The sequence below is a fragment of the Sorex fumeus genome, unplaced genomic scaffold, assembly GCF_029834395.1.
Source record: "Sorex fumeus unplaced genomic scaffold, SorFum_2.1 ptg000020l, whole genome shotgun sequence".
NCBI lineage: Eukaryota > Metazoa > Chordata > Mammalia > Eulipotyphla > Soricidae > Sorex > Sorex fumeus.
In genome coordinates, this window is record NW_026606077.1 from 6,120,227 (window position 1) to 6,145,622 (window position 25,396).

Genomic DNA, 25,396 nt, shown 5'->3' on the forward strand with positions numbered 1-25,396 from the left:
GGAGAGGGACCCAGGGACTCCCCAGAGACAGTCCGGTCAGAGGGAATTTCCAGGCACAGCTCAGTCTCCCGTTCAAAAAAGCCACACAGGAAGATGTCTGGACTCAAACCCCACGGCTTGGCACTGCACCCAGGACGCTTGACTCTGGTTCTTAAACGCATGAGCAGAAACCCTCTTTCCCCGATTTGCGCCTCTGGTCAGCTCGAACCCAGCTTGGCGGAACACGCTTAGAGAGGGAAGCCGCGGGCTGCGTGACCCTCGGCCTGGACCCGGCCACTCCAGGACCCCCAGGGTCGCTGCACTCCCTTCAGAAGCTTGGCTGTGGTCCCCCCTTCCCCGACCGTGGCGCGTCCTGAGGGTGCCAGGTGGTCCAGCCCAGGGGGACTCCCAGGGGGGACCGAGGCTGCGGGCAGCTGTGGGTGCCAGGTGGTCCAGCCCAGGGGGACTCCCAGGGGGGACCGAGGCTGCGGGCAGCTGTGGGTGCCAGGTGGTCCAGCCCAGGGGGACTCCCAGGGGGGACCGAGGCTGCGGGCAGCGCAGGTGTCCGCCGGCCGGCCGGCGGGGCAAGGCGGGCTGTCGGCTGCTGTTCTTGGACCCGGGGGCCACGGGCGGCGATCTGGGGGCGCCCCCCGGCCGGCCGTGCAGGAGGGGCGCGCCGGTCTCCGCGGGGGCGCGGGCGGGGTGGAGGGCGCCCGGGGAGGGCGCGCGGGGGCCGGGCGCTCCGCGTGGCACTCTCGGGGGTGCGGCGCGCCCCGGCCCCGCGCCCCGCCCCTGCGCGCGGCGCCCCCGGCCCGCCCCGCCCGGCCCGCGGTGCTGTGCCCACCCCCGGCCCGCCCCGCCGGCCCGGCTCCCCGCAGTCGGCCTCCGGGAGCTGCTGGCGCCGGGCAGCTCGGCTGGCCCCGCGGCCCCATGGCCCGGCCCGGCGCGCTGCTGCTCTGCTGCCTGCTGCTGGCCCGGGGCGCGCGCGGCCCCACCCCAGGTGCGTGCGGGGGGCGGCGGGCCGGGGCGCGCGGGACGCCCCACGCGCCCCCGCCCGCGCGGACGCAGCCGGGCCGCGGGGCCTCCCCGCCGCCTCCCCGCGCCCCTCGTCCGTCCGTCCGATCGTCCGTCCGATCGTCCTGTCCGTCTCTCCCCGCCCCCCCCACGTCCCCGCGCGTTCCTCTGTCCGGCTCTCTCCCTCCCCCCTCCCGCTTTCCCGCGCGTCCCTCGTCAGTCCTCTGTCTCCCGTCTTCCCTCTTGTCCCTGTGTCTGTCCGGCCCTCTGCCTGTAGTCCGTCTGTCTGTCCATCCCTCTCTCCCCCTGTCTTCCTTCTCTCGTCCATTTGGCTGTCCCTCTGTCTGTCCGTCTGTCTGCCTCTATCTCCCTCCTGCCCCTCTCTCTGTCCATCCCACTCCCCTGTCTCTCCGCTCTTGTCTGTCTGTCCGTCTATCCTTCTCTCACCCCTGTCTCCCTCTTGTCCCTCTGTCCGTCTGTTCTGTCTCCCCTGTCTTCCCTCTTCTCTCTTCGTCCCTCTGTCTCTCCCCATCTTCCCTCCTGTCCATCTGTCTGTCTTTCTCCTCTGTCTTCCCTCTTCTCCGTCTGTCTGTCTGTCTGCCTCTCCCTTGCACTCCCTTCTCTCGTGGGTGCAAGTTTGGGGCACAGTGCAGGGAGCTGGGAGCACTCACATGCCCCCTCCCAAGACGTACTCCCCCGACTCCTCCACCTCACTGTGAAGCGGGGTGCCCGGCTTTGTGGTGGGGGCGGGGGAGCCCCGTCCTTTCCAGCGGGCTTCTGCTTGTCTGTCTGTGCTGCGCTCATGTCTCAAGTGGAAAGTGGACTCTGGCTGCTCCCGGGCTCCAGGATCTGCCTCTCTGCAGGGTGGACCCGGAGAGGGGGCTGGTGCCCCTGTTGCCCTCCTGCCCGGGCACTGGCATCCGAGCTTACTCGGGCTTTGCCCCTGCTTACTCGGTGCCCCTGCTGCCCTCCTGCCCGGGGCCCTGGCATCCGGCCTACTTGGGCTTTCATCAGAGAAGGCAGCGGGGAGGCCAGTCCCAGCGCCCTGTGGACACCGCAGTCCCTCGCAACTCAGCGCACCCTGGAATCAGCCCTGGGGGCCGGGCTCTGTCGTTCCTGCACGGCTGGGCTCCGGGAATGCTGTGTGAAGCCCGGCCGCTGGCCTGCTGCCTGGACCGTGCGGCCCTGACCTCACTCGTGCTGCAATGGGTCTGAGTGTCCGGCTTACACTCCCCGCCTTCCCGCCCCCCATGGCTCCTTTTATTTTTGAAGATCTATATTTACCTGGCTGGGGTGTAGAACTCTGCAGCCAAGGTGCTGCTTCCAGTTTTCGAAGCTTGGAGAGGCAGCGAACCTGCCTCCCGCCTGCCCTGGCCCCTGCCCGGGCCACGCCCTGCTGCCCTGGGTTTCTAGGTGTGTTTGTTTTGCCAGATGTGTCTGGAGCTGGAGCTGGATCGGAGGGCCCTACCCCGGGCAGGGCAGTCACCTCAGCTAGGGACTTTGGGGTGGGGCGGATCTGGACTCTTGCCGCTGCCTGCGGGGCTTTCGGGGAATCCAGGGCTCCAAGGCTTGGTGCTTCCAAGACAGGAGGATTTGGGAGGAGGGTGGGGTGCTTGGCGGCACACTTGGCGGTGCTCTGGGCTCAATATTGGTGATGCTTAGGGGACCCTTGGTGGTGCCAGGATGGAGCCACATCAGACCGGAGTCAGCCTCGACCCAGGCAAGTGCCTTACCTGTGGCTGTCTCCAGTTCTAGTCTTTTTTTAAATCTTTTTTTCCTTTTGGTTTTCTGTTTTGGCTACACCCAGTGGTGCTCAGGGCCTACTTCTGGCTCCGAGCTCAGGGGTCACTTCCAAACGGCTCAGAACTCGATGGCGGGGCTGGAGCAGGGAGGGCGTTTCCTTGCACGCGGCCGACCTGGGTTCGATTCCCAGCATCCCATATGGTCTCCTGAGCACCGCCAGGAGTAACTCCTGCGTGCAGAGCCAGGAGTAACTCCTGAGCATTGCCGGGTGTGACCCAAAAGGAAAACAAACAAAAAAAGAACCCGATGGCGTGGTGGGGATGGAACCTGGAGGAGCCGTGTGCAAGGCAAGCGCCCTTCCCGCCGTCCTCTCGCTCCCAGGGTCGCTCAGCATCGTTCTGCTCAGTTGAACGGGAGCCCCTGTTGGCCAGGGAACAGCTGATGCCCACAGGTCCCTGAGCTCCGTTTGCCCAGTGCAGACGGAAGGTCATGGCGGGGAGCTCGGCTTCTGTGCTGCGTGAAGTCTGGCTTCTCCCCTGGTCCCAGCCTAACCCGAACCCCCTCTCGCTCGTCCCACAGAGCCACGCCTCTCCCCACGGCTCCCCGCGGACTATGACACCACAGTGCCCTGTAGCACCGACTTCCGGGGACGCTTCCTCTCCCACCTGGTGTCCAGGCTGGCCACTGGGTCCCCAGCACCCCCGGCACGCCCCGGCCGCCCCCGCGTGGCCCGCAGCCCCCTCCGGCCCGGCCGTGGGGGGCGCTTCCCTCTGTACTTCAACGTGACGGTTTTTGGGGAGCAGCTGCACCTGCACGTGAGCCCCAACCGGCGGCTGGTGGTGCCCGGGGCCTCGGTGGAGTGGCAGGAGGATTTCCGAGAGCTGTTCCGGCAGCCCTTGCGGCAGGAGTGCGTCTACACCGGCGGCATCACCGGGATGCCGGGGGCAGCTGTCGCCATCAGCAACTGTGACGGGCTGGTAAGGGACAGGCTCCTCGGCCGGGCCGATCTGGCCTTCTGCCCTTCGTCTGCGCTCGGGATTCCTGTGGGCAGGGCGAGCGGCTGGGCCGAGTGGGCACTGCCTGCCTGCCTGCCTGCCGTAGGGCGCCCCTCTGCCAGCTGTGAGGTGGCTGGGTCCCTTGGCACCTTCCCTGGGTGGTTCCGTCACGGGCCAGCTATGCATGGGGAGCAGAGCGGACCTCCCAGGGGACACTCAGCCCAGACATAAATAAGCAGGCGGGGGGCGGGGGCGGGGTGGGGGCGTGCAGTTCTGACTGTGCCCCTTTGCTGGCCGGGCACGAGGCATGGTGCCCGCGGGTCCTCTCTGCTTCTTTCCCGCTGTGTGAAGCGGAGGGTCCTTCATTGGTACCTGTTGAAATGCTTGTGTTCCGTGCGTGCTCCGTGAGTGCTCCTCTCAGCAGCCAGCCCCTCACAGAGCTGGGGCACCCTGTGCTGTAAACTAGAGGGCCATGGTGACCTCCTTCACTCCCTCCCTTCCTCCCTCCCTCCCTCTCTCCCTCCCTCCCTTCCTCCCTCCCTCCCTCCCTCCCTCCTTGCTTCCTTCCTCCCTCCCTCCCTCCCTCCCTCCCTCCCTCCTTTCCTTCCTTCCTTCCTTCCTTCCTTCCTTCCTTCCTTCCTTCCTCCCTCCCTCCCTCCTTTCCTTCCTTCCTTCCTTCCTCCCTCCCTCCCTCCCTCCCTCCCTTCCTTCCTTCCTTCCTTCCTTCCTTCCTTCCTTCCTTCCTCCCTCTCTCCCTCCTTCCCTCCTTCCCTCCCTTCCTCCTACCCTCCCTCCCTCCCTCCTTCCTTCCTTTCTTCCTTCTGCCCTTCCCTCCCTCCCTCCCTCCCTCCTTCCTCTCTCCCTCCCTCCCTCCTTCCCTCCCTCCCTCCCTCCCTCCCTCCTTCCTTCCTTCCTTCCTTCCGCCCTTCCCACCCTCCCTCCCTCCCTGTGCTCAGCGCCTTCTTTTGCCCCTGTGTGCTGGTGTCTGTGCTAATTCTCCCCCAGGGTCGATCAATAATACTGGGATGATCCAGGCCTCCTGCGTGCAAGATAAGCACTCAGCCCTCTGAGCCATGCCCCAGCCCGTGGCTTCTCCTTCCTCCCAGCACATGCAGGCTCTTCTCCTCCCCCTCCTCCTCTTCCTCCTCCTCCTCCTGTACGTGTCCTCCTTGTGTTAGGAGCCTGCTGGTTGCCCCAGGGCCCTGACTGCTGCTCTTTTGGGGTCCTTACCAGCAATTTCCAGCAATATCCAGTGTGAGCGGATGGATCCCAGAGTGAACCACTCGGCCTCTGCCCCTCGCAGCAAGGAGGGAGGGGACCACTGGTGTGGGGCTGCGAGGATGAGAAGAGAGGGGTCTGCACCCCAGCAGGGCAGGGAACATCTGTTTTCCGTCCCTGAATGATGCCTTCTGCAGGGTCTGGCTGCCTGGATCCAGGCCAGGACCTGGTCAGAGCTTTTTCGAATTTTTTACCTCATCATCCCATTGTGGAATTATGATAAGCACAGGTAGAGTGAATGTCTACTTAGGGACTGTTTATGCATCTGTACTGTGTGTGTGTGTGTGTGTGTGTGTGTGTGTGTGTGTGTGTGTGTGAGCTGTGTGTGTGTTGGGGGGCGGGTGGTGAATGTCTACTGGTTACTGGTTTGCAGAGATTTTCTGCCGCTCAGCAAAGCAGCTGCCGCCTCTTACCTGACAGGAATCTCCCCTACCCAGCCCTGCCCACAGGGGTCGCCAGGTCGGAAGCCACGCACCTCAGCAGTGGTCATCCTCAGGCTAGAGCACTGTGCGCTGGGGTCAGCTAGAGTCCACACGTTCCAGGGAACCCTCTTAGAGGCCCAGGATTCACAGCCAGCGGAGAGAGGCGGGAGCCTGTCCTGCGGCCGGGCCGGGCCTGAGGCTGCCAGCCTGCCTGGACTCGGTGGTTCTGGGCAGCCACTGGCTGGAGCTGTGCTGTGACCACAAGTTGTAGTTGCAAATCTCAAGTGACGTCAGACACCCGCCAGGGTCGTTGCAGAGGGAGGCAGCACGCGGGTGCAGGCCGGCAGCCTGGCTGGGTTAGAGCCGAGATGTGCCGTCCCGAGCCACCGAGCCCGTGGGCACCACAAGCTCTGGGTCGCGTCAGGCCCTGCCCCTCGAATCGTGATCCCCCCGGCATTGGGCTTGCTCAGCAGCACGCTGGTGAGTCCTGGTCACTGGCTGCTGGGCGATGCAGGGACAAACGCGGACACTCCATGATCTCCTGGGTCGGTTGTTCTCACTGGCCAGAGGACAGATATCTTCCTATCATGTTTTCAGCCTCTGTACAGTCTTGAGCCAATGCCACTGCCTCCAGGGAGTCTTCCTAGATGCCCTGAGGCTTCAGATCTCCTGAGGAACAGGAGGACCCCTCTGAAAGCCCGTTCATAGGGCTGCTCTCTCAGCCTCCATCCCAGGGCTTACACTGGAGCCTGGGGGAGATGGAACAGCAGGGGATGGTGGTTCAAGTGTCTGAATTTCTTTCTTTTTTCTTTTCTTTTCTTTTTTTATTTTATTGAATCACCGTGAGATAGTTACAAGCTTTCATAGGCAGCCTGAGGCCTGTCTCCAGCTTTTGTGATGCCTTACAGAACCCTTCCTTCTGCCAAAGGACAGAAGCAGCAGAGTGTGAAACATCCCCACCCGGGTCCTCCGTCCTCTGTAGAGGGCTGTTTTCTTGTTATATTTTTGGGCCACGCTCCTGGTACTCCCAGGAGCAACCCCCGAGTACTGCCAGGTGTGGCCCAAACGAAAAAAAAAAAAGTTCTATATTTTTTGAGTGATGCCCAGAAAACTAGGCTGGCAGTTCGATGTGTTTGTGTTTCAGTAGGAGTTGGGGGGCGGGGAGGGGGAGACTCAATACCTGCAGATGTGGGGCACGCTGGGCTGAGTCTGGAACGGGAGGAAGTGCTCATTCCTCAAGAGCTGTCACGGTGCTCGGGCCCCGAGGATTGGGGGTACTAGGACCACCAAGGTGGTGCTTTGGGACCTCTTGGGCTTCAGCTGGCAGGCTCAGGGACCTGTGTGTGTGCACCAGCGACTGAACTGAGGTTGACCGCGTGCAAGGCAAGTGCCTGACCCCCCATACTCTCTCTCCAACCCCCAGGAGTGCATTTTGGGGATCTGGGATGATAGTACAGTGGGTAAAGCTCTTGCCTTGCATGTGGCTGACCCAGGTTCGATCCTTGGCATCCCGCGTGGTCCTCCAAGCACTGTCAGGAGTAATTCCTGAGTGCAGAGTCAGGAGTGATCCCTGAGCATCACTGGTGTGGCTCTTCTCCCTCACACACACACAAAAGTGCCTGCTGAATGGGTCACATTGAGTAGACCCTGACCAGCAGCAAAGGGAAGGGGCCGGGCAGGCAGAGGGCCAGTCTCTGCTGCCCACAGTGGGGGACATTCACAGTGGGCACATTCACAGCTGCCCTCTCAGCCTCCATCCCGGGGCTTACACTGGAGCCTGGGGGAGACGGAGCAGCAGGGGATGGTGGTTCAAGTGTCTGAATTTCTTTCTTTTTACTTTTTTTTTTTAATTTTATTGAATCACCATGAGATAGTCACAAGCTTTCCTGTTTGGGTTACAATCACACAATGATCAAACACCCATCCCTCCACCAGTGCACATTCCCCACCACCAATATCCCTGGTATAACCCCCTTTTCCCACCCTCCCCCTGCCCCCATGGCAGACAGTATTCCCCATAATCTCTCTCTACTTTTGGGCATTATGGTTTGCAATGCAGATACTGAGAGGTTATGATGTTTGGTCCATTATCGACTTTCGAGTGTCTGGATTTCTTTACTGGGATGATGGAATCTTCTAAAATTGTGGTAGAGGGGCTGGATGATGATACAGCAGGTTGGGCAGGTGCCTGGGTTCGAGTCTCAGCATCCCAGATGGTCCCCTGAGCCTGCCACGAGTGATCCCTGAACATCTCTGGGGCCCCAAACAAAAACAGAAACAAAAATCTCCCCGCCCAAAATTGTGGTGGTTGCCTAACTGTGCTTTTGCCGAAATGGTGCATTCTGTGCTACAGGGATGGGTTGTAGGGGAGGTGGATAGTATTTCAATGAAACATACCGGAAGAGTCAGGGCAGACGGGAGTGGTTCTTCGTGCTTTGTAGTGAGATGGGGTGGGGGGTGGGGGTATTGGTCTTCTTCACCGTGGTCGAGATGTGCCCTGTGGCCGGGAGGAAGTCACTCAGTCTCTTTGTGCTTCGATGCCTCATCGTAGAGAGGAAAAGAAGAGCAACCACTTATGGGGCTCTTCCAAGGACTGAATAAGATAATGTGCAAACACGGAGCGTCTGTGTTGTACTGTCTCGCGGCTGGCTCCAGCGAGAGGCGTCAGAGCCGGCCCTGAGCGGGCAGGGCCTGGGGGCTGCCCTGTCTTTGGCCTGGAACTAACCCCCGCTTCCAGCGGCTGCAGGGCCCCTTGGAGGGGGCTGATTCCATGCACATGCCTGGCAGCCTGGCGCGTCCTGGCACGTGTGGGCCACTTCCTGTCTCCTGGTGCCCGGGTGGCTGCTGCCAGGACTCATGCCCAGGCTGGGAGGCAGTGCTAGGTGGGCTGAGGTGGTAGCAGGGGGTGCAGGAGTCCCCCCGGTCACTTACTGACCCCCGTGCATGGGTGAGTGGAAGCCGGGGACTGCTGTCAGCCTGCCACCTCATTCCTCAAGAGCTGTCACCAAGCTGTTTTCCCGAGGGTGGCGTGGGGCGGGGCGGTCCGGGGCTCAGGTGCCTCATTGCCAGGAGGGAGCACTGAGGGAGGATTCAGGACTCTGTCAGGGCAGGGGTGAGGCTGGGGGGTGATTTCCCACAGTCTAGAGCTTCTTCGAGCCTTTGGGCACTTCCGACTGTTCTGTGATCCCCTCCGAGAAAGTCAGCCTGCTTCTAGGAGCAAGCAGTCCTTGGAGTCACGGGTATTTTCATTTGATTGTTTTAGGGCCACACCCATGGTGCTCCCGGTTCTGTGCTCAGCGAGCACTCTTGGTGGTGCTGGGGGACCCTCAGGGGTGCCGGGGGAACAGATCCGGGTTGGCTGCCTGCAAGGCAAGCACCCCGCCCGCGGTGCTTTTGCTCCGGCCCTCGTGTCGTTATGGTTATTTTAAAACTAAGTTTCCCAGAGGAGAGAAATGGAGGCAGCGTGGCTCCTGCTTCTGTCCCCGGATGTGCCCCTGCTGGGGGTGCTGAGACCCCCTCTGCCCGTGCTCCCGCAGGCCGGCAGTGCTCCAGTGCTGGCGGCTTCTCTTTCTTGGGGGGTTTCTCCCAGTTACAGGCACTGCATGGGGCAGGTCAAGGCCAGGTCACGGCAAATTCAGGAGTTCAAGATGCTTCCTGTGGAGGCCCCAACACTCCTTCCAGCCCCCAGCCCCCCCCCCCCCAGCTCCCTCCCTGAGCCATGGGGATCCTGCATGCACTGTGTTTTCCTTTTGGTTTTGAGCCACATGGCAGTGCTGAGGCTGCTCCTGGTTTGGTGCTCCTGGAGGCGTGTGTGTGTGTGTGGGGGGAGGGGGGTAGGGGGTGGTCTGGACTCCTGCATGCAAAGCTTGTGCCCCAACCCGCTGAGTGCTCTCCCCTTTTGTTTGTTTTTGAGACACATCGGGTGATGCTCAGGGCTCACTCCTAGCTCTGCGCTCAGGGATCACTCCTGGGGGGGTCGGGGGACCATATGCGGTGGTTGAATGGAACCGGGGTCAGCCACATGCAAGGTTAGCGCCCGCCCCACTGTGCTCTGTCTCTGGCCTCACTGAATGAGGATCTTGAAAGTCCTTGCTGCCAGATGGGATCGTTCTAGGCTCTCTCTCTCTCTCTCTCTCTCTCTCTCTCTCTCTCTCTCTCTCTCTCTCCTCTCCCTCTATCTCTCTGTCTCTCTCCCTCTCTCTCTTTCCCCATCTCTCTCTATCTCTCTGTCTCTGTCTCTGTCTGTCTCTCTGTCTCTCCTTCTCTCTCTGTCTCTGTCTCTCCCTCTATCTCTCTGTCTCTGTCTCTCTCTCTCTCCAATCGGCCCATAAGACAGGCACTGTGTGTCCCAGGGAAGGGATGTCACACTCACCCCCACCACACAGTCGGAGAGCATCTCACCCAGTGGTTGCCGCTGTCAGCCTCCCCTTTCCCACCCCCTGCTGCATCCCTGAGGTCGCTGACCTTTCCCGTGGGCAGTGGAGATGACCAGGTGTGTGTGTGTGTGTGTGTGTGTGTGTGTGTGTGTGTGTGTGTGTTGGGGGGGTGACACTCTTTAGTTGCAGTGTTTGCACACTCCTGGCAACGGTGCACCAGTGTTTGCATACTTTTGTGCTGTCGGGACTCACCGACCTCCATCAGGCCCCCTTGGTGTGTGGGATGGTGCCGGGATGGAGCTGGAGGCTTCGTGCTGCAGGGTCGGTGCCCGCCGCTGAGATTCTCCTGGAGCCTCAGGACACTTCTTGCTGCATGGGGACGTCACCCCCCACCTGCAGGACCCTGGTCTGGGCCACCCGTGGCCACCTCAGACATGAACACCCGCCTGTGGCGGTTCTTGCTTCCTGCTTCCGGAACCTTGGCCGTACCTGGAGCGCTGACGCTGCCCTGGGGCATGGTCAGGTGTGTCAGTCGAGGACAGGCCTGGCAGTTCGTGGCCCCATCGCTGTCCCTGAGCCAGCGTCCATCCGTCGCTTGGCCACGGACCGTCCTGTGCAGGCCGGGCTCCGGCAGCGCCTGCAGCCGCCGGGCTTCTGCATCAGGTTTGAATTAGGTGGATCTGGGTCTCGGGCGCCCCGGGCTCCGTCCCAGCCCTGCTGACTCATGCTGGCGTGGAGGAGCGTGGCGACCGTGCGCCTCGTGTGCGTGTCCTTCCTGCTCTGCGCCTGCACACGTGTCATCTGGGCGCCTCTGCGAGCCGCTCCCGCGTGCCTCCGGCCAACACATCTGCCCCGCGCTCCCCCCTGCCGGTTGCTCCATCCGGCTCTGCTCTGCGGTCTCTGGGGTCTGCCCGTGCTGCTCACGGGGTGGGCTGGGGGACTTGCACAGTTGTGGTGGGCTGGGAATCACAAGGTGGGGCTGCCAGGGTCACAGACGATGGGGTCCCAACTCTGGGTGGGTGGCCTGTACAGAGCCACATCCCAGGGGCCTGCGTCTGCCTGCCTTTCTCCCTCCTCCCTCCTCCCTCCTTCCTCCCTCCTCCCTCTTCCCTCCCTCCCTCCCTCCCTCCCTCCCTCCCTCCCTCCCTCCCTCCTTTCTTCCCTTTCTCCCTCCTCCCTTCCTCCCCTTCTCCTTCCCTCCCTTCTTCCTCTTTTTCTCCTTTTCTCCTTTCCTCCCTCTTTCTCTCTCCCTCCCTCCGTCCCTCCCTCTGTTCCTCCTTCCCTTCCTTCTTCCTCCTTTCCTCACTTCCTCCCTCCCTACCTCCCTCCTTTCTCCTTCCTCCCTTCCTCCCTCCCTCCGTCCTTTCCTTCTTCCTTTCCTTCTATGTTTGGGCCACTCCTGGCCGTGCTCAGGGGTTACTCCTGGCTCTGTACCAGGGATCACTCCTGGGGGGATTGGAGGATCATTTGTGGTGCTGGGGATTGAGCTGGGGTCAGTTCCAGGCAAGACAAGCACTTGACCTCTCTCTCAGGTCCCCGTACCTGCTTTTTAAACCAGCTTTATTAAATCACTTCACCTACCATGCATTTGACCCTTTCTCAATGCTGTTTTTGGGTCACACCTGGCAGTGCTCAGGGCTTACTCCTGGCTCTGCACTCAGGAGTCACTCCTGGTGGGCTGGGGGACCGTGTGGGATGCTGGGGACTGAACCTGGGTTGTCCATATGCAAGCTCTACCCGATGTGCTATCACTTTGTCCCCTGTGATCCACCCTTTAAAAGTGTACAGCCAGTGGATTTTTATTAGATGCACAGGGAGGTGTATGTATTATCACGTGTACTTGTTATCAATTCTGGAACATTTTTACTCTTTCAGTGAGAACCTTTATGCCACTTAGTGGCAGTGTCCTAATCTATGACCCCAACTTCTGCGTGCGTGTGTGTGTGTGTGTAGATTTCCTTCATTCGAACATTTGTGCGACTGGAAATCATAATCTAGCCATGAATGTCACTTAAACACCACTTTTTAAAAAATTTATTAGTGAAACACCATGAGGTACAGCTGTAGACTTACAAATTTTTGTGCTTGGGTTTTGATTATACAATGATCAAATACCCATCCCTCCACCAGTGCCCATTTTCCACCACCACGGATCCCAGTATCCCTCCCACCCCCCATCCCCCCATCCCACCCTGCCTCTGTGGCAGGGCATTCCCTTTTGTTCTCTCTCTCCTTTTGGGTGTTGTGGTTTGCAGAAGAGGCATTGAGTGGCAATCATGTTCGGTCTCTAGTCTACTTTCTGCATGCTTCTCCCATCCTGGGAGGATCCTCCCAACACCCTTTATTTGGTGCTCCCTTCACTATCTGAGCTGCCTTTTCCCCTAGCGTGTGTGGCTGGCCTCCAAGCCATGGAGAAAACCTCCTGGTACTTATCTCGGCTATTCTTGGGAAACACCACGTTTTTAAGCTTCATTCCCATTGTAGCTTGTTTGGAGACTTTGCCCCTGTTGCTTTTTCCTCTTCCTCCATGTCATAAGAACATCAGTCCGTTGTGCAGACAGATTGTGTTTGGTTTATCTGCGCACCTGTCGGTGGCCATATGGGTAGTTTCCCATTATAGCAGGATTGTTTGGATGTAAGTTTGGTTTCTCTTGGGTCTGTAGAGGAAATGCTGGGTCACATGGTACCACTTTGCCTGTTGAGGAGCTGCTAGATTGTTTTCCAAGAGGATTGTACTGTTTTACACTCCTGTGCTTATGGGTTCTAGTTTCTCTGCAGCCTTATTGAAACTTTTCTTTATTTTTCATTTTGGGCCACACCTGGTGATGCTCAGGGGTTACTCCTGGCTCTGCTCAGGGGAACATACAGGATGCTGAGTATTGAACCCAGGTTAGCTGTGTGAAGGGCAAGTGCCCTACCGCTGGGCTATCACTCTGGCCCCACCTTGCTGATACTTGGATGATCCGATCATTTCAATGCCACCATGCTGGTGCGTGTGACAGCAGCTCTGGGCATCTGACTGGGTTTCCCTCCTGGGGAGCAATGCCAGCAGCTCCCCTGTGCTTCCAGGCCATTCATTCCTCTTCCTTGGACAGATGGTCTCTCGGATCCTTTCACCGTTTTTGAGCTGGTCTGATGATTGAGTCGTGTTGCTTTCTTGACGTCCCTTCGATGTGAGCGCCTTGCTGGCAGGGCGGAGGCTGGGGCCCCTCCTGTCTCCCTGGCTTGGAGCCGGGCCTGCAGCACGGCCTTTGAGACAGACATCAGGATGTGTTGAGGGAGGAGGATCAGACCACAGGGAGACCAGTCTCGGCAGGATTGGAGGTCTGGGATGGCTCTGGGCCCTTCCTTCATACTTGCCACGCACTGTGGATGGCCTGGGAAGAAGCCACCAGGAGCCCTGGCCCTGCAGCTTTGGTTGGGTAGAACATTCCGTTCCATGGGCCTCAGTGAGACCAGGAGAGTAAGGGGGATACTGGGACACCCAGAGGGACCAAGTGTGTCCACGTGTGTGCCACATGGCGCGGGACCGGGCCTTCCGCCAGGGCAGAGGTGCCTCTCAGAGAGCAGGAGGGAGCAGGAAGGGGCACGAGGCCGAGACTGAGAGGAGTTTGCCGGGAACGGGAGGCGTTTCCCCCCCGAAGACCGAGGTGGTGAGATGGGCAGAAGGAGTCAGAGGGTGCTGGCAGCGGGCCAGGGTGGGCTGCGCCTGGAGGCCTGAACGAGGCTCCCATGGCCAGGCTGGCCCAGTGGGGTTAGGTGGGCAGGCCCACGATGAATAGGAAGGATGCCCACCGTTCGGGAGGTCTTAGCACGGGGGGTCCAAGGAGTGTGGCTGGAGGTGCCTGGCTGGTGTTTGGGGTGCGCTCTGGGCTGTGCTCGCCCCCCCGCCCACCCTCTGTTCCTTTCCTTCCCTCCAGTGAAATGGTTTGTCTGAGCTTGCTGGAGGCCTAGGACCGGAGACAGTAGAGCTGGCAGTGGCGTCCAGTAATGGGGTTTCCAGAGCAAGTTTGGTGCCAGAAGGTGCTCTCGATGGGAGGGGTGGGGCGGGGGGAGGCAGTCTGCTCTCTTCTTCTCGGGGAGACCCCACGCCCGCCGACCTGGGAGAGGAGATGGAGTGGAGACTCGGGTCCTCCAGCGAGGGGCGAGGGGCCTGGCTTCCCCAGTCGGCTGGGCCCCTGCCCGAGGCCTCTGCTACTGGCCATCTCTCCTGTGGCCTCTGCGAGATCTTGCCTGGCCTTACGTGGACTCCTGTGCTCTTGCTCCTGTTTTACGCATATGAGTGTGTAAAAGAACCCAGACACACACAGGCTCAGCATCACTGACTGCAGTTTCTGTGGCCATGGATTTGCTCATTGCTGGCCCGGGGTGGCCACGGGCGGGTTCTGGAGCCTCACGCATCTCCCAGGCACCCTGGAACCCCAGGCTCTCCTCGGGGCTTCCCTGCCAGGCGTCAGGACGGGAAGGCCCCAGGTGGCCCAGCCTGGTTCCGGATGAAGCTGTCACAGAGGAGTCACCTTGCTGATCACCTGGTTGGTGGACACTTTGGGAAATCCAGACACGTCCTCCTGTCAGCTGTGAACCTCCCAGGAAAGGCACTCCAGATGCAAGCATGCCAGGGCCTGGGCAGATGGGACAGGTTTCGGGTAACTGCCTTGCAAGGGCCCTGCCTGGCTGGACCCTCAAGGGGCCCTTGAGCTGTACTTGGGGCAGTTTGAGAGGCCCCTGAAAGCTGTGGGGTGGTTCTGAAGACCCCCAGGCCTTGCTGATGTAGCCCCAAGCAGCACCTTGTATCAGCCAGGTGCCTGACTGAGAAGTGCGGGGGTGGGGGGTGGGGAGGGCATGCCCCTGAGTACTGCTAGGAGACCCTCTCCCGCGTCCCCCAGAGAATCTGGTGTCTTCGTCCGTCGGAGGCCAGCAGGCCCTTAGCGCAGAGTCATTTGGGAAAAGGCCCGAGAGCCGGTGCCATTTCTGGCCGCTGAGTATCATCTCCAGTTGCTTGTTTTTTAATTTTTTTTTTATGTATGAAGAACCTTTCGAGTATATTTTCCCTCTTTCTCTTTTCTTCCAAATTGGCGTCCAGATATGGCTGGCATTTAATTTCTGGCCCCTTCTCCCCTCACCCCACTCTTTGGGCTTCTTGTATGGAAGTCTGATTTGATTTTAATGCTGTAAAATTAGCCACCGCTTTTCAGAAATGTAAACATCCACAGAGTAAGAGTCGGGCGAGACTGGGCGGGGAGGCGGGGAGCCAGTCTGTCTGCCTGGGGGTGCCCGGCTTCCTGGCAGGGCAGGATGAGGAACCGGGAGCCGCAGGCTGGACCTGATCTGTGACTGATGCCCACCCCCTTTGGGGGGGAGGGCTCTCAGCGAGGGGGCCCCCAGGCAGGGCCGAAAACCACCTGACAAGCCTGGACATGGTGATGGAAAGAACCAAGACAGTCGCTGGGGCCCTTCTGCCTGGGTCCTGGGCACCTGGCTGGGGTCCAGCTACCAGGAGGCTTGAACCTTATCCGTGAGGCTGCATCTCGGGGTGGGTCCCGGCAGGCTAAGTGGGTGGGGATGGAGGCCTCTGTGTTATTTTTGATTTGGGACCACATTGAGCTGAGCTCAGGGCTTACTCTTAGCTTCTGTGCTCAAAATTTACTCCTGGTGGGGCTCAGGGCTTGCCCCTGGCTCTGTGCTCAGGGGTCACTTCTGGTGGGGCTCAGAGGACCCTATGCAGAGCTGGGAATCAAACTGGACTGTGCCATAGCCTGAACGGCCGTAATATCTCTCTAGTGCCCCTTGGGGAGCGATGCTCTGTGTGGTTTTGACAGGCTCACAGTCCAGGTCTCTGAGGTGGGTCCCGGAGTCAACAGGGAGGACTCCTGCTTTGCTGGGCTGGTGGGCCGGTGGTGGGGGGGAACTGGAAGGGGCAGGAAGAGTTCCCACGGGCATCAGACACGGGGTAAGAAAGAGAGGTAAGGTGGGCGTGTGTGCGGCTTGCCGGGAGGTGATGGCAGAGCCCTGTACCTTCGGGAAGGAGACCCTGGCCTGGCAGCCATGTCCTGGGGCAGCGGCCCCTGAGGGCGAGGCCTGATGACCCCCGCCTCCCCCCAGCCGCAGCCTGTGCTCGGTGCTCCTGTCTCATGCCCTGAGCGTGTCTGTGGCCGCCTTTTTCTTCCCAAGCAAATGCTACAGTTCCTCTGCCTGTGGAGGTCCAGCTCAGACTATGAAGGAGCCTAAGGCCACCCCGGGGCTGCACCCAGGAAAGGAGAACCTGGTTTCCATGCAGGGGTGAGGAGGCGCGTGTCCCTCCGTCCCGGCCTGCTCTGCGCCCTGTGTCCTGGACTCGGCACTCTCTAGTTTGGTCAGGGGGCTTCCTGTTGGATTTCTTCCCCCTGCGGGACACTGATGGACCCGCGTGTCCTGGGGCCGCCTCCCTAGCTCTAGGTGGTGGTCACTCCACCAGCCCCTGGGTTCAGACAGCAGTACAGAGCCTACGGCTGGACTGTTCATGGGTCCGTCCTGGCCCTGGGCACCCCACAGTGAGATCAAGGAGAGTGAGCGAGGGAACGGGTGTGCCAAGGATGACATTTTGAATGGACACACTGGACCTTCCACAGACAATTCAGAGTGTCCTGACCAGTAGTTCCCCAAGGAAGCCCTGACCTTCCCCTGTGATGATCCCGGGGACAAGGTGTAGCCACCTGGTTGCTCAGTGTGCACATGTGTGTGTGCCCACACGTGCATGTCAGCATCCAGTGTGCAGCACATGTGCCCTTGTGTGTGTGTGCACATGTGTGAGGCAGGTGTGTGGGTACATCTGGGGTGTGTGTGCATGTCAGGATATGTGTGTGCCACAGGGTGTGTGTGTGTGTGATGATTTTGTGTATGTATGTGCATACCTGGGGTGTGTGCACACATGTATGTACATGTGTGTGTACCTGGGTGTGTGCGCATGTGTTGGTATGTGCCTTGTGTGTACACCTGTGTGTCTGTGTGTGTATAGTTGGGTGTGGTGCACATGTGTGTGTGCCTGGGTGTGTATATACCTGTGTGTGAACATGTGTGTGTTGGTATGTGTGCCTGGTATGTGCACATGTCTGTACCTGAGTGTGTGCACATGTGTGTTGGTGTGTGTGCCTTGTGTGCACACGTGTGTACCTGTGTGTATACTTGGGTGTGTGTACATGTGTACCTGGATGTGTGTATACCTGGGTGTGTACCTGGGTGTGTGCACATGTGTGTGTTGGTGTGTGTGCCTTGTGTGCACACGTGTGTACCTGTGTGTATACTTGGGTGTGTGTACATGTGTACCTGGTTGTGTGTGGTTGTGTGTATACCTGGGTGTGTACCTGGGTGTGTGCACATGTGTGTGTTGGTGTGTGTACCTGGTGTGTGCACACGTGTGTACCTGAGTTTGTGTATACCCGGGTGTATGCACACGGGTGTGTCGGGGTACGTGTGCGACTCCTGCCCCCCGTGTGTGCATGCCTAGGTGTGTGTGTGTGTGTGCTGGTGTGTGTCTGCAGACACAGAGGCGCCCTGTTCACCTGGACTCATGCTCTGCTCTCCCCTCTCTTCTCTGGCTCTCCGTGCCGGGGCAGGCGGGCCTCATCCGCACAGACAGCACCGACTACTTCATCGAGCCCCTGGAGCGCGGGCAGCAGGCCTTGGAGGCCGGCGGGAGGACACACGTGGTGTACCGCAGGGCTGCAGGCCCGCGCGGGTGGGCGGAGCTGCGCAGGGACCTGCACTATGAAGGTAGGCCGGGAGCGCCTCCTGGGGCTTCTCGTCAGGCTCCCCTTCCGCAGAGAAGCCCCGGGTGGCTTTAGGGCCGGCGCTGTGGAGACCCCCGACCTGTGTCTGGACTCCCGAGTCTCGGCGCTGCTTTTCAGTGGTCTCTTTCCCGTCCCTTCCCCTCCCCCCTCCTCCTGAGAGCTCAGAGACGGGCGCCCCTGCCGCCCAGCGCAGGAGCCTGGAGTAGCACCGGGGCTGCTCGGGACTCATGTGGCCACAGGAAGCAGAGGCTGCCCTGGCCCCGGCCTCGGGCCAACCTCAGGGTCCTCCTCGCTTGTCCCTGAGCCGTGAGAATCCTGGTCGCAGCCCCGCCAGGGCTGCGTGTCTCCGGGCCCAGGGAGGCGTGGAGGGTGCCCAGCCCCATGAGCCCCGAGTCCCGCCTGGAAGGCTGGGCCTGGTCACTGCCGGACTCTCCAGGTGGCTGTTTCCTTCCTCAGCCTGAGAGGCCGGTGGCATGGAGGCCGGCCCCGGCTTCTCTCCTGGAGGCCGTGTCTGCCAGACACCAGGGCCCGGCCCTCGGGCCGCCTGCCAGACGCTGCTTTTCATTTTTTAAATTGAGATCAAAATTCATCCTTTAAACCACTTAACATTTGCAATTCAGGCATTCCACCCTCTCCCCGCCCCCCCCCCCCCATATGCAATGTTGCACAATTATCACTAATCCCATTTCTCCCATTTAAAAAAATAAATAAATCTGTGGATGGGCTGGACAGATAGTCCAGGGGTTAAGGCACTGGCCTAACCTGGTTCCTGGTTCCATCCCCGCGGCACATCCAGTCTTCTGGGTCCTGCCAGGAGTGACCCCTGCGCGTAGCCTCCCCTCCCCCAGTCCATTATCCGTCACTCCCGTTTTCCTGCAGCTCTGAGCTCCCTCCGGTGCTCTCTCTCCGGGGCCGTCTCACAAACGGAAAGAGCCGCTTTGGGGACGGCCTCGATCATGCAGCGTGTGAGCCCGTGCTCCCTTCCCCGGCAGCGGAACCCCTGCTGTGTGGCCTTTTGTGCACCCTCATGGGCTGATGGACATGTGGCTGTCCCCGCTCCCGGCTCTCCTGATAATGCGGCTCTCACCTTGGCACAGTCTTCCCTCATGTCTCCAGTGCCCTGGGCACACACCCTGTGTGTGGTTCTGGCCCTTTGGCAGCACTGTGCTGGCCTCCCGTCAGCCGTGTTCAAAGCAGCCGGCTGTGTTATGTTCTCCGAGGTCCCCCTTCATGGGAGAAGCCTGGGGCCCTGCCCACAGCCACCCCGCTCTCCCGAGACGTGCAGGGGCTGTAGAGGTGCCCCCTACCTCCTCAGCTGCTGGCCCACCCCCGGGGGAGGGGGTCATAGCTCAGGGTAAATGTCCCAGTTCTTGCAAGTTGGTGGTACAGATAGCAAGACCGCAGAGAGGGGCAGGTGGGGAGACTCTGCAGAGACCCCAGCTTCCTGTCCTGCTCCCTGACCTCCCCTCAGGGCCCCAGGGGACTGTGGTCACTTTCCCTCCACGCAAGGATTTCAACTCATGGTCTGCAACCATTTCACACCCGCAATGGGAGAATTAAAACTCACTGTCCACAATAAATTTTGTGTGTGGATTTAAAAACCTCGCAGAGGGCTGGAGAGATAGCACAGCGGGTAGGGCGTTTGCCTTGCACGCGGCCAACCCGGCTTCGATTCCCAACATCCCATATGGTCCCTTGGGCACCGCCAGGAGTGACTCTTGAGTGCAGAGCCAGGAGGAACCCTGTGCATCACCAGGTGTGACCCAAAATCAATCAATCAATCAATAAAAATAAAAACCTTGCAGAGTAAAATAAGAATTTCACCCAGGTATGCTGTGCCAGGCAACAGCAGCCTTCATGGACCAGTGGGAAATTTCTGTGGCCAGGCACTGGTCCGTGGACCAGCCGTTGGAAGCCAGTGGTACAAATGACCTAGGATTGCTTGAAGCATGACTGGTCCTTGTGTCACTGCGGACGGCGATGCTTCACGGACAGTCTTGATTCAGAGAGACCTGGAGAAGCTGTTGTGAGCCTCAGTCTGTTTGTCTGTAGAGTGGGACGGTCCGCCGAGTAAGACTGGTGGGCCAAGAGGGCCCTCTGCTCCTTAGGGTGAATAAAATTTTACTGCCACAGAGTTGCCCTTATTAGTTTTTTTTTTAAATATGGTTATTTTTATGCTTTTGCTGGGTTGGGTAGGTGAGGCTCACAAAACCTAAACTCTCTGCTTCCTGCCCTTTCCAGAAAAAAATCTGACACCACACGGATTACACAATGCAAGTAAACAGACGTCACTTGCATAAATGTTTTGCTGTTTGTCAGACTCCAAAGCCGTGAGGGTGAACTTTGCGGTTGGGCCTGCGGTTGGGAGGGACTCGGGCTCAGGGGCAAATGCCAGGGGTTCCTCCGCACCCCGCACTTGCCACCCCCACCCCATAATTGCTCTCCTTTATTTTATGATGACTTTTGTTTGCTTGGGCGGCCACACCCAGCAGTGCCGAGAGCTCGCTCCTGGCTCTGAGCTCAGGAGACCGGGTGGTGCCGGGGCTCGAACCCGAGTCTGCCGCATGCCGGGCAAGCGCCTTGCCGCTGTGCCAACGCTCTGCCTTTGTGAACGGGCTGGCACGCCCCTCCCCTCCCCACCACCTCTGACAATTCCGGGAGCTCAGTGGGGGGAGAGAGGAAGGGGTTTTCACCCACCCCCCGTCACACTCCTGTGATGTATGTGGGGCCAGGGCTCGGCTGAGAGTGCTCCCCGCTCAGACAGGGCGCAGTGGAAACTCACGGAACTTTCTGCCCTGCACCATCTCACTTCCCTGCTGCTCACCGCCAGGAACCTTCGTCCTGCCTGGTGCCCAGCTGGCAGGGAGGATCTACACCCCCTCTGCTTGGGCTTCAGGGGCAGCAGCAAGAGGGCAGCTTGGGATGGTGGGGACGCCAAGTGGGCAGCGCTGGGCTCCTGAGGCTCTGACCGTGCTCTTTCCCTGTCCTGCTTCCAGCCTTCGGCCTGGGCGATCTCCCCAACCTCCTGGGCCTGGTCGGGGCGCAGCTGGGCGACGCGGAGCGGAAGCGGCGGCACGCCAGGCCGGGCGGCTACAGCATCGAGGTGCTGCTGGTGGTGGACGACTCGGTGGTGCGTTTCCACGGCAGGGAGCACGTCCAGAACTACGTCCTGACCCTCATGAGTATCGTGAGTGCCCGCGTGCTGGGCGGGGGGCGCCCGGGGTGTGGGGTGGCTGGGCCACGTCTCTCGGGGACAGTATTTCCTGGGGGGGGGGCAGCAGGGCAGTGGACAGCCCCGGGTGTGCTGGGCGGGCTGACATCTGTGCCAGGCTGCGGCCTGATCTCAGCTGGACACGTTTGCGCCGGCGTGCCCGAGGTAACCATTGCCCTGGGACAGGGTCAGGGGCTTGGGCGTGTTGAAGGCCGGATCAGGCGTGGTTCGGGACCTTGCCTTGGAATTGGAGGGCGTCTCTGAGATTCTTCCCGGGGAGAAGATGCCCAGACGATGACCGACTCAGGCTGGGAGTTTTGTTTTTGGCCACATCTAACAGTACTCAGGGCTTACTCCTGGCTCTGCGCTCAGGGATCACTCCTGGCAGTGCTCGGGGAACCGTATGGGGTGCCAGGGATCAAACCCGGGTTGGCCGTGTGCAAGGCAAGGAACCCTACCTGCTGTCCTATTGCTCCGGCCCATCAGGCTGGGAGATGTTAACTCCCCCCCCCCCCCCCGCCCACTTTATTAAACTGTGATGTACAGAGTCATTCCTGATGATCTGTTACCGGCATATTCCAATACCAATCCTTCCACCCCTGTCGCCTTCCCTCCACCATTGTCTCGAGGGGCTTCTGGGGGACAAAGCCAACATGGAGTTCTGATGAGTCCCTTCCCCACCCTGCCAAGAGGCAGGTCCCAGCATAGATGCTCTCGGGACAGGAGGCTGTTCTCGGCAGAAGGGAGGTGGACGCGGACGATTCAGCAACAAAGCGTCTCTCCGTGCCGGGCGTTCCCATCCTGGCTGAATGAGAAAATGCCTGTGTTGGGCTCAGGAACTCGCTGCCTCTGAGTAGACCTTCCAAGGCGGAGGAAATGCCGATTAAGAACATACGGTTTTATTTAGATGCCGTTTGGTCTTTTCTGCTGCTGGGGTTGGCCGGTAGCTTCGGTAGCAGCTGGGGGCTGGAATGCAGCGGGGCAGGGGCTCTCTGCTGACCTAGACCTCTGCACATTCACCGCCTCTGTGCCCGGGGTCATTCTATACTCCCAGAAATAAAAAACGGGTGTATGGTAACAGTCCTAATCTGCTCACTGCGGCAGGAGCCTGGGCAGATCTGATCGCCCGCTCACCAGGGAGTCCCAGGAGGAAACAGGGAGTTTTGAAATGAGTGTGAGGTAGAAAGCTTTGCAGGGGAAGCAGTATTTACCTGTCTTTGAGCCAAGAATCAGGCATTGCGGTCAGCATCTAAGGTGTGCTTGACGGCACTGGGTTTAGGTAAAATCTACATCTAAACCTGGCAGTGCTCGGAGCTAACTCCTCCTGCCTCTGCACTCAGGGTCACTCCTGGCAGGGCTAGGGGGTCCCTTTGTGGTGCTGGGGATCAACATGGGTTTGATCACGTGCAAGGCAGGTGCCCTCCCCCTCGGCCGTCTCTCCGTTCTTACTCTCTGGCTTTGCAGCCCGACCTGGGTCTCAGATAGCAAGCTCCATTCATGGGGTAGGAGTTCTGCGACTTGTCTGGCTCGAGGGCTTATCCTGGAACCTGCAGCTAGAGGGGCAGCCACCTCACCCAGGGCACCCCTTTGGCTGGCCATGACATCTCTCCGCAGCTAAGGGCTAGAATATCCCCGACCCCCACATTCCGACTCACCCTTGCAATCCCTGGGTGAATGGGCCTGTGTGGATCAGTGGCCTTCCTGCATGCGCTAACCTTCTGCTGACCTTCCTGCACACGCTGACTTTCCTCCATATACTGACCTTCCTGCTTGCGCTGACCTTACTTCCTGTGCTGCCCTTCCTGCTGCCCTTCCTGCGTGTGCTGACGCTGAGGGCAGGCTGGGTCCACTGTGCAGAGCATGGCCGTGTGCGGATGGGGTCAGCTGATTGTTTCTGGCAGCAAGCAGACGAGCTTCTGGGACAGCTGTTGGGGCTCAGAGGGAGCAGAAGGGGTGGTCTCTGCCCTCAGAACCTCCAGAGATGTTTGCAGATGACTGTAGAAATCTCTAGAATCATATTTGAGCAACCCTGGGTCATGGGACTGTTGCACACGTGACCTCCTTTATTCGAGCTTCCTAGAAACCCAGTGTGATTCTCTGCAGTACCATGTCTTGACCTGGAAACCGGGGCATTTGATCGTTTGGCTGCCCCCGGCTGGGCTCTGGGTCAGGGCTGGACACCGGATTCAGGGCCTGGTGGTCGTGATTCAGTAGCGACAGAGGGCTCGGCATCTGAGGAGGTGGTGGGCACCAGAGCAGAGCCTCTCCGCAGCCTCTGCCGGGTGTGGAGCTGCATGCCCAAGGCACTGTGACGAGCCCAGGGTGTGCAGGAGGAAGCAGCTTTGATCCATCGTTTGTTCAGCTCCCAGGGACCACTGAGAGAACAAGGCAGCCGCGCAGTCTGTGAGTGCCTGTGTGAGTGTCTTACTCTCTCTGGGCGAGGGCGGGGACCCAGGCTTAGCTGGAGAAGGGAGGAGACAGCAGCTTTCTGTGGGAAGGGCAGAGAGGTCTCTAGGGAAGATACGTGGGCTTTCAGGAGAGCAAACTAGAGATCAGAAGTTGGCGAGAGTATTCCTTTATGCTGGAACACATGATCTTTCTTTTATTTTTTTAATCCCTGAAGCACCCCCAGGAGAGAGGCGTGGGAGTAGCCTTGTCTCCCAGATGTTGCTGTTTTGCCAGATAAGGAAGACTCCAAGAATGCTTCTTGCATCTGTTGAATCTCAAATGTCTCAAATGTAAAGCAAGCTTTATACCAGTTCTGTGGTTCTGTGTGGTCCAGGACCTTTGAAATAGTTTCAGAAAATGTGTGTGTGTGTGTGTGTGTGTGTGTGTGCATGTGTACCCCTGAGTACTCACCCCTAAGAAACCCATATATTTGTGTGTGCCTTTGGTAAGTCTCCCACCAGAACCTGGCAGTTCTAGACGTATCCAGGACCCATTCACATGTCTCCAGAGGGTCACCGCAAGCAGCTTGGGACCAGGGGTGAAAGGGATGCTCCCTGGGGCCTTGGAAAAGGTGAACCCTACCTCTGGCAGTGAGGTTAAGAAGGTGATGGGAGGGGCTGGAGAGATGGCACAGTGGTTAGGGCGTTTGCCTTGCACGCGGCCGACCCGGGTTCGATTCCCAGCATCCCATATGGTTCCCTGAGCACTGCCAGGAGTAACTCCTGAGTGCAGAGCCAGGAGTAACCCCTGTGCATCGCCAGGTGTGATTTCCTCCGCCCCCGAGAAAAAGAAGGTGATGGGAGGGATGATTGGGACTTTTCCCCCAACAGAATTGGGGGCTTCCCATATTCTGATTGCTTACCCACTGAGGCATTTCATTTGGAAGGTGAACTTTCTTTGCTTTTGAGCTACGCCTGCAATGCTCAGGAGTTCCTCCTGGCTCTGCATCAGGAATCATTCCTGGTGGTGCTCAGGGGGCCATAGGAGATGCAGGGGACCAAACTTGAGTTGGCTGCATGCAGGGCAAGCTCCTTCCCTACTGTGTTATGGCTCTGGCCCCACGGAAAGTGGACTTTTGAAACTTGCTGCCTAAAAGGCCGTGCACTCCTGGGTGTGCAGCTGGAGAGATCACGTGGCTGGTGTCGGGGAAGTGGGTGGGCCATTCTCCATAGCCTTGGAGCTTATTGGTGCAGATTCTTTCTTCCCTAAGGTCCCTAAAACTTTATTCTTGGAAGAGGGCAAACGAACACATGCTGACTTACCCTCTGATCAAGCCACTCCTCCGTGGCTTGTCTTGGGGATGCTTGTCTTGTCTTGAGTTTGTCTTGGGGATGCTGATTTCCGTGTCTGGGCTCCACCTTCCTTCTGTAGCCCGCCAGAAACTAGTTGAGGAGGGGAGGCCCTGTCTTCTGGGGGCGTCTGAAAGGCTGGATGGGATGCTGCTTCTTACGCCGCGTTACTCTTGTGAATAGGTGTGGGCGTACATGATGGGTGGGTGCTGTTGGGCTTGAGATCCCAGGAGACAGGGTGTTCTGGGGAGGGACGCTCACAGCATGAAGACCAGCTGTACTAACACATTGGGGCTGGTGCTGCCACTTGTGTTAATTAAGCTTCAGCCAAGGGTGAGCCACGGGTGGTCTCTGGTGGGAATCCCCGTTAATGAGGGGCTGCCTTCTGAACACTTCTGGGGGTTCCAATAAGTGACAAAGAAGCTATTGCCGCAAGCCTGTGGGTGCCACAGGGAGAAAGCAGGTGTGGCCTGACTTCCCAGCCAGACTGGAGCTTTTAATGGGGTGCGTAATGCACGGATTCCCCTGGGGACCTCGATTCCTACAGGGAGTCTGGGAAAATCCCTAGCTTGTTTGCCGGAGGCCGGTTCTGATCCACTTTTCCTGGGCTGGATGGCCTAGTGGGGGCGGGGAGGGGGGAGAGAGAGCAAGCAAGTAAGTGAGAGAGGGAGGGAGGGAGGGAGAGAGAGAGAAAGAGAGAGGGAGAGAGAGAGGGAGAGAGAGGAGAGGTGTTGGGCGAGGCTTCCAGCGAGACGAGTATTCAGCACCTTCTCGGGGATGGACTGTGATCTTTCCAGGCCTTTCCTACTGGGGACTGTGAGCTTACTCCAAAGTGGCTTTCCTCCCCGTCAGTGTCCTCCTCTTCCCTCTGGGTT

General features: G+C 59.4%; 1 protein-coding gene across 1 annotated transcript in view; it reads left to right on the plus strand.

Moving 5' to 3' along the window:
* The first annotated feature begins 909 nt into the window (after window positions 1-909).
* Window positions 910-25,396, plus strand: part of ADAMTS14 (ADAM metallopeptidase with thrombospondin type 1 motif 14) — a 51,978-nt gene continuing 27,491 nt past the window's right edge. Inside the window, exons 1-4 of the mRNA XM_056113378.1 lie at window positions 910-979; window positions 3,316-3,713; window positions 17,400-17,556; window positions 20,570-20,760. Of these exons, the coding sequence (XP_055969353.1) occupies window positions 910-979; window positions 3,316-3,713; window positions 17,400-17,556; window positions 20,570-20,760 (816 nt within the window). The remainder of the gene's footprint in view (window positions 980-3,315; window positions 3,714-17,399; window positions 17,557-20,569; window positions 20,761-25,396) is intronic.